Source organism: Chrysochloris asiatica, unplaced genomic scaffold (assembly GCF_000296735.1).
Source record: "Chrysochloris asiatica unplaced genomic scaffold, ChrAsi1.0 scaffold00004, whole genome shotgun sequence".
NCBI classification, from domain to species: domain Eukaryota; kingdom Metazoa; phylum Chordata; class Mammalia; order Afrosoricida; family Chrysochloridae; genus Chrysochloris; species Chrysochloris asiatica.
The window spans coordinates 22,615,497-22,627,766 of NW_006408522.1; the positions used below are offsets into that span (position 1 = coordinate 22,615,497).

At 39.8% G+C, this 12,270-nt stretch overlaps 1 protein-coding gene across 1 annotated transcript in view; it reads left to right on the top strand.

Annotated features, from left to right (window-relative positions):
- The window catches only part of TNFAIP8L3 (tumor necrosis factor, alpha-induced protein 8-like 3), a 58,883-nt gene extending 46,854 nt beyond the window's left edge, over positions 1-12,029 (top strand). The window contains exon 2 of the mRNA XM_006831650.1: positions 11,438-12,029. Coding sequence (XP_006831713.1) covers positions 11,438-12,000 — 563 coding nt within the window. The 3' untranslated portion in view covers positions 12,001-12,029. The remainder of the gene's footprint in view (positions 1-11,437) is intronic.
- Positions 12,030-12,270: the final 241 nt, after the last annotated feature.

Consider the following 12,270-nt stretch of genomic DNA (forward strand, 5'->3'; position numbering starts at 1 on the left):
CATATTACCATGATGTGCAGAACCTCCATGCTCAAACAAACAGACCATGTGAAATGTTAGTGTTGGCGAAGCTTCCTTTAATTCAGGTGCCATAACTAACCTCTACCCATCTCATTAAGAGATGCATTTCCAATAACACTTTTTATATTTAGTAAATATATAGCAAAATTAAACTTACTAAACCACCGCACAGTGGTGGTAGCAGTGGCCTCAGGCATAACAACAATTGTGAGGTTAGGCTAGGATTGAGCAGTGTTTCATTCTGTTATGCATAGGGTCACTATGAGTCGGTACCAATTCATTGGCACCTAACAACAAATACCAAAATTATATCAAAATCATACCAAAATGATTATAATGTTAACACAATCCAAAAGAAATTTTTTTAATGCTTAAAGTTTTATGGTTACTGGAATATCCTTTTCACTTAAACTTCAATTTGTATGTATTCTTGCTCTGGTAGCATAGTGGTTACGAATCGGGCTGCGAACCTTAAGGTCAGCAGTTCGAAACTACCAGCTGCTCCGCAGAAGAAAGATGAGGCTTTCTACTCCCGTAAATATTTACACCCTCGGAAACCCTGTACAGGGTCGCTATGGGTCGGAACCGACTCGACGGCACTTAACAACAACAACAACAATATAGACTTATAAAATGACCAAATAAAATACTTTCAAGCATAAAAAAGTCTATTAGGAACCCTCATCCATTGCTGGTAGGAATATAAAATGGTACAGCCACTGGAAGACAATTTAGTAGGTCCTCAATAAGTTAAACATGGATTTACCATTGTTGTTGTTGTAATATGTCATCGAGTCAGTTCTGAGACTTTAAATATTCACAGGAACAGAAAGCCTTATCAGAGCAGTTAGCGGGCTTGAATCACAGGTCTTGTGGTTGGCAGTCCAGTGCTTATCATATGGAGTAATCCCAATCCTAGGTGTATACCCAAAAGTATAGACAGAAATGCAAATAGAAACTTGTACATCAATATGCATGGCAGCATTTTTCACAATAACCAAAAGTTGGAAACAACTGAAATGTCTGTCAACTGATGAATGAATTATAAACTGTGGTATATACACACACTGGCATATTACTCAATTATAAATAGAAATGAAGTCTTGATGCACGCCACAACATGGATGAACCTTGAAACCATCATGCTGAGCAAAATGATTCAGTCACAAAAGGACAACCATTATATGAGTTCACTTATACCAAATAAGCAAAACATGTTATCATTTTTCTTAGGTGCCATCAAGTCAGTTCTGACTCATAGCAGCCCTGTGCACAACAGAAGGAAACAGCCTGGTCCTGCACCCTCCGGACAATTGTTCTGTTTGAGCCCATTGATGTTGCCACTGTATCAGTCCACTTTGTTGAGGCGCTTCCTCTTTTTTGCTGATCCTCCACTTGAATAAGCAAGATGTCCTTCCCCAGGAACTGGTCCATCCTAATACCATGTCCAAACATGAGATGAAGTCTCGCCATTCTTGTTTCCAGGGAACAGTCTAATCATACGTCTTCCTAAAACTAGATTTGGTTATGCTTCTGGCTTTGTGCTGTTAAGTGCTGTTGAGTCTGTTCCAACTCACAGCGGACCTGTGTAGGGTTTCCAAGGAGCAACTGGTGAGTTTGAACCTCTGATATTGTGGTTCAAACCGACCTTGCAGTCCAGTACTTTATCCCACAGCACCACACCAGCAGTCCATGGTATTCAGTATTTGTCACCAACACCATAATTCAAATGCACTGGGGACACACCTTAGTCCTCAAATTGATAATCTTGGCTCTTTTATAGCAGATTTGCTTAATGCAATATATTGTTTGAGTTCTTGGCTGCTGCTTTCACGAATGTAGATTGTGGATCCAAATAAAATGAAATGTTTGACAACTTCAATCTTTTCTCCATTTATCATGATATTATTATTGGTCTAAGTGTGAGGATGTTTGTTTTCTTTACATTGAGGTACAATCCATACTGACAGTTTTGATCTTTATAAGTACTTCAAGTCCTCTGCTTCCTGAAAACAAGCTTGTGTCACCTGCATATTGAAAGTTGCTGATGAGTCTTCCTTCATTCCTTATGCTACATTTTTCTTCATATAATCCATCTTCTCAGATCATTTGCTCAGCAGATAGATTGAATAAGTATGGTGAAAGGATAAAACCTTGATGCATTACCTTTCCTGATTTTAAACCATTCAGTATTCCCTTGTTCTGTTCAAAGGTCTGCCTCTTGGTCTATGTACAGGTTCCTCATGAACATAATTAAGTGTTCTGGAATTCCCATCCCTCACAATGTTATTCATAATTTGTTAAAAGAATAATGCACAAGTAAACATCTTTCTGGTATTCTCTGCTTTCAGCCAAGATCCATTTGATCTACCTCAATGATATACCTAATTTCACATCCTCTTCTGAAACTGGCTTGAAGTTTTGGCAGCTCCTTGTTGATGTCAGGCTGCAACCATTTTAAAACGATCTTCAGCAAAATTATATTTGCAGGTAATATTGATACTGTTCGATGATTTCCACATTCTGAAAATCGTCTTTCTTTGGAATGGACAGACACAAATATGTATCTTTTCCAACATGTTTACCAGGTAGTTATCTTTCTTCCAAATTTCTTGGCATTGACAAGTAAACACCTCTAGCTCAACATCAGTTTCTTGAAACATTTCCATTTGGATTCTGTCGATTGCTGCAGCGTTGTTTTTTGCCAATGCCTTCAGTGCAGCTTGTACTTCTTTCAAGTACAATCAGTTCTGGATCATATGCTACCTGTTGAAATGGTTGGACCACCCATCAATTATTTTTGGTACAGTAACGCTGTTTCTTCCATCTTTTTTGATGCTTGTTTTCATTTTCTTCAGCTTCAAGTGATGACCTCTTCCACAGTAGGCTTTGGCTGCTGATACTGAGCTTCTCCATTGCCTCTTTCACAAATGAGGCTAGTTTTGATTTCTGTGTGTCCCAACTACCTGTCTTTTCTCTTAGTTTCCAACTTCTTCATTCCAATCACCAGTAATTATCAGTGCGTCCTGGTTGCAAGTTTGATCAGCTTCAGACTTTAAAAAGTTGGTGGAAGTTTTCAATTTCTTCATCATTGGCTTTAGTGGTTTGTGCATAAATTTAAATAATACTCATATTAAACTGTTCTTCCTTGGTGTTGGTGGTGGTGGTGCCATTGAGTTGGTTCTGACACATTGCAATCCTGTGCATGACAGAACAAAACACTGTCCAGTCCTCTGACATCTCACAATTGTTGTTACATTTGAGCCCACTGCTGCTGCCACTCCATCAGTCCATCCCCTTGGGGGTCTTCCTCTTTTTCACTGACCCTCCACTTTACCACTCACTATGTCTTTCTCCAGGCTCTGGTCCCCACTGATACCATATCTGAAGACAAAGTCTCATCATTCTGGCCTCTAAGAAGCACTCTGGCTGTACTTCTTCCAAAACAAATTTGTTTATTCTTCTGGCAGCCCATGGTACCTTCGGTATTCTATAACACCATAACTCAAATGTATCAATTAATCTACTGTCTTCCTTTCATTCATTGTCCCAGCTTTCATATGCATATGAGGCTATTGAAAATAACATGACTGGGGTCAGGCATACCTTCGTTCTCAAACTGACATCTTTGCTCTTCACTTTAAAGACGTCTTGTGTAGCAGATTTGCCTAATGCAATACGTTGTTTAATTTCTTGATTGCTGCTTCCATGAGCATTGATTGTGGATACAACTTCAATCTTTTCTCCATTTATCATGTTATTTATTAGTCCAGTTGTGAGGATTTTTGTTTTCTTTACATTGAGGTATAATCCATAGTGAAGACTTCAGTTTTTGATCTTCATCAGTAAATATTTTTCAAGTCGTCTTCACTTCGAGCAAGTAAGGTTTGTATCACCTGCATATTGCTGGTTGTTAATGAGTCTTCCTCCAATCCTTATGCCATAATCTTCTTCATATAATCAAGCTTCTTGGATTATTTGCTCACCATACAGGTTAAATCAGTGAATGAATACATATTTAAATGATGAAAGAATACAACCCTGGTGCACACCTTTTCTGATTTAAAACCATTTAATATCCCCCTTTTCTGTTTAAATGACTGCCTTTTGGTCTGTGTACAGGTTCGTGTGAGCAAAATTAAATGTTCCAGAATACTCACTCTTCACAGTGTTATTCATAGCTTTTCATGATCCCTACAGTTGAAAGTTTTGGCGTAGTCAACAAAGCACAAGTAAACATCTTTCTGGTATTGTCTGCTTTCAACCAAGGTCCATCTGACATCAACAATGATATCCCTAATTCCACGTCCTCTTCTGAATCTGGCTTGAGTTTCTGTTGGTGCAGCCGTTTTTAAATTATCTCCAGCAAAATTTTACTTGCATGTAATACTAAAGGATATTATTCAATGATTTCCATTGGGTCACCTCTCTTTGGAATGGGCACAGATATGGATCTCTTCCAATTATTTGGCCAGGTAGCTGTCTTCTAAATTTCTTGGCATAGATTACTTGAGCACCTCTATTACTTCATCAGTTTGTTGGAAGATGCCAGATCCTGGAGGCTTGTTTGTGGCCAATGCCTTCTCTGCATCTCAGACTTCTTCCTTCAGTACCATTGGTTTTTTTTTTTTTTAATAAACGTTTTATTGTGAATTATGTGATAGTTTACATGGGAGAACATTAGTTTTACATTCATTCTATCATATATATCATTTCATTGTCATGGTTACACTCCCCTCCATGTATCATCAACCAACCAAAGGGTATACCCTGCAAGCCTGCCCGCCCCACTTCCCCTGACCCCCCGGTAGTACCATTGGTTCTTGATCCCGTGTTACTTCTTGAAATGGTTGGTCACTGACCATTCCTTTTTGGTACAGTGACTCTGTATTCCATCTTCATCTAATGCTTTCTGTATCATTTAATATTTTGCCCATAGAATCCTTCAGTATTGTAAGCCAAGGCTTGAATTTTTGTCTTAAAAGTTCTTTCAGCTTGAGAAATGGTGAGTGTGTTCTTCCTTTTTTGTTTTCTAACTCCAGGTCTTTGCATATTTTATTATAATATTTGACTTTGTTTTCTAGAGCTGTTCAGCTCTTTTACTTCCTCATTTCTTCTAGTTGCTTTAGCATCTCTATGCTGGTATGCACGTTTCAGAGTCTCTTCTATCATCCATTATGGTCTCGTCTTTCTTTCCTGTCTTCTTAATGACCTTTTGCTTTCTTCTTGTATGATGTTCTTGATGTTATCCCACAACTCTTCTGGTCTTTGGTCATTAATAACTAAGGCATCAAATCTGATTTTGAGATGTTCTCCAAATTCAGGTTGGATATGTTCAAGGTAATATTTTGGCATTCATGGACTTGTTTTCATTTTTTTCAGCTTCAGCCTGAACTTGCATATCAGCAGTTGATGGTTTGTTTCACATTCAGCCCTTGGCCTTGTTTGGCTGATAGTATTGACCTTTTCTACCATCTCTTCCCACAGATGTAGTCAGTTGGATTCCTGTGTATTGTGTCTGGTGACGTCCATGTGTATAGTTACCTTTTCTGTTGTTTAAGAAAAGTATTGGACTCCTGGTGTGACGCTGTGTGATCAACACTGAACTATAAACCACAAGGTCAGCAATTCAAACCCACTAGTTGCTCCTTGGAAACCCTATAAAGTGTGGCTATGAGTCAGAACCAACTTTTGAAAGCTATTAACAACAACAAGAAAAGTATTTACAAGGAATAAGTCATTAGTCTTGCAAAATTCTCTCATGTGATCTCCAGCATCATTTCTATCACCAAGACCATATTTTCCAACTACTGATCCTTCCTCATTGTTTCCAACCTTCTCATTCCAATCACCAGTAATTATCAATGCCTCTTTATTTCAAATGTATCCATATCATTAAGGTCAACTCTACTTTAAGGAGGCATCTCTACTTTGTCCAGTCGTATTTTGAGTGCCTCTAAACCTGTGAGGAGCTCGTCTTCTGGCACTATATTAGACAGTGTTCTGCTATTCATAAGGTTTTTCTATGGCTAACCTTTTAGAGGTGGTCCGCTGAAACCTGTCCACCACAGATGACCCTGCTGATATTTAAAATACTAGTGTCACAGCTTCCATCATCACAGCAACACACAAGCCACCACAGGACAACAAACTGACAAGTGGTGGAAGCAAACAAAATACAGAAACCCAAAACTATTAGTGGTTTCCGGGAGTAGGAGGAAGATCAAAAGGAGGAGTTGTTAGTTTATGTTAATGGCTCTTAGTGTATGTTAATGGTGGTAGAACAAATTACACTAATGATAGTAGAACAACTTACCCAAGTAGAACTTAGGAAAAAATAGCAAAATGGTTGTACAATTTAAAGAATATAATCAATGTCACTGAATTTGTACAAGTAATTACTGGGTTGACATGTTTTATCATGTATATTTTCACCACAATTTTTTTTTAATTAAAATTCCATGGATGAAGTCGAATAACCAGCTGCCAAGGAGTCCATTGTGACTCACGGTGAACCTCATGTGTGTCCAAGTAGAACTGCTTCCTACGGTTTTCAGTGGCTGAAAAGTAGAATACCAGACCTTTCTACTTCTGGGCAGATCCAAACCTCCAACCTTTCTGTTAGAGCTGAGCACGTTAATTGTTGGCACCACTCAGGCATTCCATTGCTCCTGTGTAAATGCATGTTTGCTACCTTTCTAGAGAGCTTTTGGAAATAACTTTGTTCTTAAAACTGTGACTACAAAGAAATGACTCATTTTTTTATGTTCTAAAACAGATGCGTCTCAATGGCATCACCCCATCCAAATACTTGCCTGAGGAAGCACACATTTATGTCTGTGACAGAACCATTACTTAAAAATCTTTAAGCTTCTGCTTTGGAATTGACTTCAAAGCATACAGCACAATTTCTGAACATCCTTAATGCTTGCAAATATTTGTCTTTGGAGGACAAATTTGATTTTTTTCGGGAGCAAAGGTAATGCAGACAGAGATCACGTGACCAAACTGGGCAGTAATATCTGTCTCAAACTCTGGAAGAGTGTCAGTCAAGGCTGTTGGAGTTTTTTCATAGCAAAGACGTGACATGAGACAGTTTATTCCTTATATAGTGTACATAGTAAGTGCTTATTCTCCTTACACTGAGGCTGAAGGGAAAATGCTGGCATATGCAGGTTACCTGTCTATGAAGTTGCTTGGAGATTCTGTGCCCTCTAACTTTGTGGCAGATGTTTCCAGGGTGGTGGGGACAGATGTCTGATCCTAGTGCAGCCACTCCATTCCACACCATGTCGCCCAGGGACCAGCGGCCAGAAGAGGCCCTAGAGTAGAAGTTTCGGACTTGGGAAGAATTATGGCTGAAGCGGCTCTGCTAGGCCAATCTGAAGGAATGGGTGTGTGGTGTGGAAGGAGTGCTGGGCCTGTGTTTGAAGTGTATTTGAGTGCTTCTTGAGTCTGTGTCTGTGAGGCCTCAGCATCCATGACCAATCCCTGACCACAGAGGAAATGGGCCTGGACTGAGCAGAGCAGGTGGGCTATAATCTGGGGAGGGGCCAAACCAAGGAAACCAGAAGCGAGAGCATGTCAGGCCATCTAGCTGGCCATGCTAACACCTATCACATCTGCCACTTCTGGTGGTGACGTGCCGTGGAGTCGGTTCCAACTCATAGCGACCCTGCATAGAGTTGCCAAAGCTGTTTATTTTTGTGGAACTGCTGGTAGTTTCAAGCTGATGACCTTGAAGTTAGCACCCCAGTCTGTATCTAGTACACTACCAGAGTTACTTTTGTGTAGCCACAAAACACTGACTGGGGCTATAAAACCAACCCCAAAGTTCTGTGAGACTCTAGGGGACACTAAGTTCTCAAAGGAAAATTGTATTTTCTTAGTATAAGTTTCATGTACAGTACATCTTATGATTTTATAATTCTACTGAAATATGAGGGTAAGTCAAAAAGTATTACTACTGGGGTTCCAGTTCATACATGCACAAGTTTATTCCAAACAAAATGTATTTAATTATGTCTTTGCAATCATTAGATGGCTGCAGACAAGTTCTGTCAGTAATACACTTAATTTTGTTAGCGTGCCTTGAAAACAAGGGATACTTTTTATGCTTTGGAAAAAACGATTTTGACATCAAGGTTAATATCAAAGTTTTGACAAAACAAGTGGGCATCTTTCTCAATTATTGAAACTTTGCAACAAATTTATGGGAATGTTGTCCCACATAAAACAACATTTTTTAGATGGACCAAATGTTTTAAGGACGGTCAGGGAGATCTCAGATACTCATTCCAGGCAAAGAGGTCAGCTCAGAAGTTTATGGTGAGTGTTTTTGTTTGTTTTTTGGATTCCAAAGGGCTACGTATGTAATCTTGACAGATTTTTCTCAAAGGACACAGGATGATAACAGCGAATTATGAAATTTTAAGAAAACTTAAAACTCCATTAGTGGAAAAAGAGACAGAAAAGTACCAAGAGATTTTTTTCATGAATGGCAGCAAGGGCTGACCTACCAGAATCTGAGAAGGTCATTGGGAAACCTTCCCCCCATTAGCTCCACAGTTCTGATTTTGCCCCTTCAGTCTTATTTTTTGTTCCCCAAACTCAGTATTTCAAAGGAACACAATTTGAGCCCCTCAGGGATGCCAGAATTGCTGTTTTGACATGTAACTCAAAGAAAGCAGGATTCTTCAGGGAGGATTGTTGTTACGTACCCTCAAGTCAGTTCCTTGGATGAGGTTTTCAAGGAGCAGCCGTTGAGTTTGAACCCCCGACCTTGCAGTTCCAATCCACCTTTCAGTCCAGTGCTTATCCTACAGCACCACAAACAGTGCCTTCAAAATTGTATAGACTTGTTGTCCTTAGATGCCATTGAGTCAGCTCTGACTTATAGCAACCCTGTCAAAATGGAATGAAACACTGCCCGGTCGTGCACCATCCTCACAATTATTGTTACGCTTGAGCTGCCACTGGTGCCACTGTGCCAATCCTTCTTGTTGGGGTCTTCCTCTTTATCACTGACCTTCCACTTTACCAAGCATGATGTCCTTCTCCAGGGACTGGTCCCTGCTGATAATATGTCCGAAGTATGAAGAGACAGCGTTGCCATCCTGACTTCTAAGGAATATTCTGACTGTACTTCCTTCAACTCAGATTTGTTTGGTCTGGCAGTCCATGCACTTTCTATTCTCCTCCAATACTGTAACTCAAATACATCAATTCTTCTAAGGTCTTCCTTATTCATTCTCCAACTTTCACATACATATAAGGCTATTGAAAATACCATGGCTTGAATCAGGCACACCTTAGTCCTCAAACACTTTAAAGAGGTCTTGTGCAGCAGAGTTGCCTAATGCAAATGCTTGTGCCTAATGCTTGTGCAGCAGATTTGCCTAATGCATTTGATTTCTTGGATGCTGCTTCCATAAGTGTTGATTCTGAATCCAAGCAACATGAACTGTTTGACAATTTCAATATTTTCTCCATTTATTATGGTGTTATTAATGTGGTGAGGATTTTTGTTTTCTTTACATTGAGGCACAACCCATACCAAAGGTCTTTGATCTTCTTCACTTCCAACAAGCAAAGTTGTATCACCTGCATATTACAGGTTGTTAATGAGTCTCCATCCAATCCTAATACCACAGTCATCTTCATATCATCTAGCTTCTTGAATTACTTGTTCAGCATATAGGTTGAATAAATACATGAAAGGATACAACCCTTTCTGTTCAATTAACTGCCGCTTGGTCTGTGTACAGGTTCTTCATGAGCACAATGAAATGTTCTTGAATACCCATTTTTTTGCAATGTATTCCATAACTTGTCATTATCCACACAGTCCAAAGTCTTTGCATAATCTATAAAGCACAAGTAAACATCTTTCTGGTATTCTCTGCTTTCAGCCAATATCCATTTGACGTCAGCAATGCTATCCCTCATTCCACATCCCTCGTTCCATTCATAGACTTAGATGCAGAATATATGGCCAGAAACAATACCTTCATGTTTTGTGATTTTTGTTTAATAAAGGCTTCTATGATTTTGTAGCATTACTTTTTGTCTCACCCCTTGTAGTTCTCTGTAATTTTACTCACAAATAGCTAGCAATTCCATCCCTGTGTCCAGAACTTAGTAGGTGCTTTGTGATCTCAGGCAACTTGACTCTCCTTGGAAAAATAAGAAGCATGCCTACTGAGATCTAGGGTGGCTGGTGGGTTTCGATTCAAATGCCAACTCCAGCCAATTGATGAGGCTGTGGAGTCTTTAATCAAATCTAAGATAGTATCAGCTGTAAAATGTCATTATTTTATATGTTCTTAAGAACGAAAAGAAAAGTGTTGTAAACAATTAAAGCACTCAGCTTCTGAGAGTTGCTTGCCCTGTACTTCCTCCTGGCTCTTCAAGTCTACCAAAGGCACTTTTTCATTCTGAAAAAGCAGCCATTGAAAACCTTGGGGAGCACAGTTCTACTCTGACATAGATGGGGTCCCCACGAGCTGGAATAGACTCAATAACAGGTGGGTAAGAAAAAAATGTCATGAACCTTTGCTTTTTTATTATTTAGGATTGTTATTTTATACTTCTTGAAAAATCTGTTTTAGACATAGTTTTTAAACATATATTGCTCTTGTTCATTATTAAGAAAATAGCAGTGAAATAAATTGGCTACAGTTTTCCTAAGGCTTTTTTACATTCAGAGTCTAGCTCTTCTGAAGTCAGTCATTGCTGCCTGTTTTCCACAGGGTTCCTTTCTCTGCCCTGAGAGTATTGATGAGGCAACATTTCTTACAAGAGTGCTCAATTGTTTCCTGACTGTTCTCCTGTATCTCTGATACCTGAAATTGATGTGTACACAAGTTACAACAACTACAACACAACTGCTGCCTGACAACAATGATTATAAGATACATTCCAATTTCTAAGACGTCAAAGTACAAACATATATCTTAGACTATGAATTCTACGACTCAGTCAAAACGACCACCATGATCAATACCCATGTCTGCTAAGAGAATGGGGTTGACATTAGTGCTTCATTCTAGCCAGTGAGCAAGAATTTGCAAAATGGATTGTTCCGATGCAATAGCAATTTAAGGATCTCTCTGTGAGCTAACAATGTCAAGAAAGCTTTATGCATGAAGTGAATGAAAAACAGTGAGTTTGGGCCTAGGCAAGAGGAGGCCACTTCTACCTCTAGCAGAGGGAAGAGCACAAGTTTAGAAAGGTCACAAGTGGAAACAAGTGTGGCATGTGGAGAGGACACTGGGGTGGGGTCTAATTAGAGAGTTTAGGGTACCTGGTGTGGTGCTGTAGGATAAACACTGGACCACAGGGTTGGTTTGAACTACAAGGTTGGCGGTAAACAGTTCTCATATATCTGTAACTTCTATTTCTTTCCTTGCCATAGGTCCTGATGTTTTCAGTTCAAAGAGCCTTGCTCTTCAAGCCCAGAAGAAGATTTTAAGTAAAATAGCTAGTAAAACTGTGGCCAACATGTTGATTGACGACACCAGCAGTGAGATCTTTGATGAGCTCTACAAAGTCACCAAAGAGCACACCCACAACAAGAAGGAAGCTCACAAGATCATGAAAGACTTAATCAAAGTAGCAATCAAAATTGGGATCCTCTACCGGAACAACCAGTTCAACCAGGAGGAGGTTGCTATCGTGGAGAAATTCAGGAAGAAACTGAACCAGACCGCCATGACCATTGTCAGCTTCTATGAGGTGGAGTATACCTTTGATAGGAACGTGCTCTCCAAACTTCTGCATGAGTGCAAGGATCTGGTGCATGAACTGGTGCAGCGACACCTGACGCCCAGGACCCACGGGCGCATCAACCACGTCTTCAACCACTTTGCCGATGTGGAGTTCCTCTCCACCCTCTATAGTCTGGAGGGAGACTGTAGGCCCAACCTCAAGAGGATTTGTGATGGAATCAATAAATTGATAGATGAGAAAATCCTTTGAATGCCTTCCCTCCTTCTGGAATTTGCTGCTCTCGACTCACGGCACCTGCCGTGGTCCAGGTGAGAATCCAAACAAGAAGAAATCATTGTGGAAGATGTCAATATTCTGTCCTACTCATCCCTCTGATACTTAACTGAGCTCAGGTGCCTATATCCCCTGAGCTCCCTGACAAGATCTGTACTTAAAATCCCCTTTATTTGCAAGCTCAAAGGATAATTAATCTAGTGTACACAGCAAGGCGGCTCTTCTCATTATAGTAAAGTCAGCTCA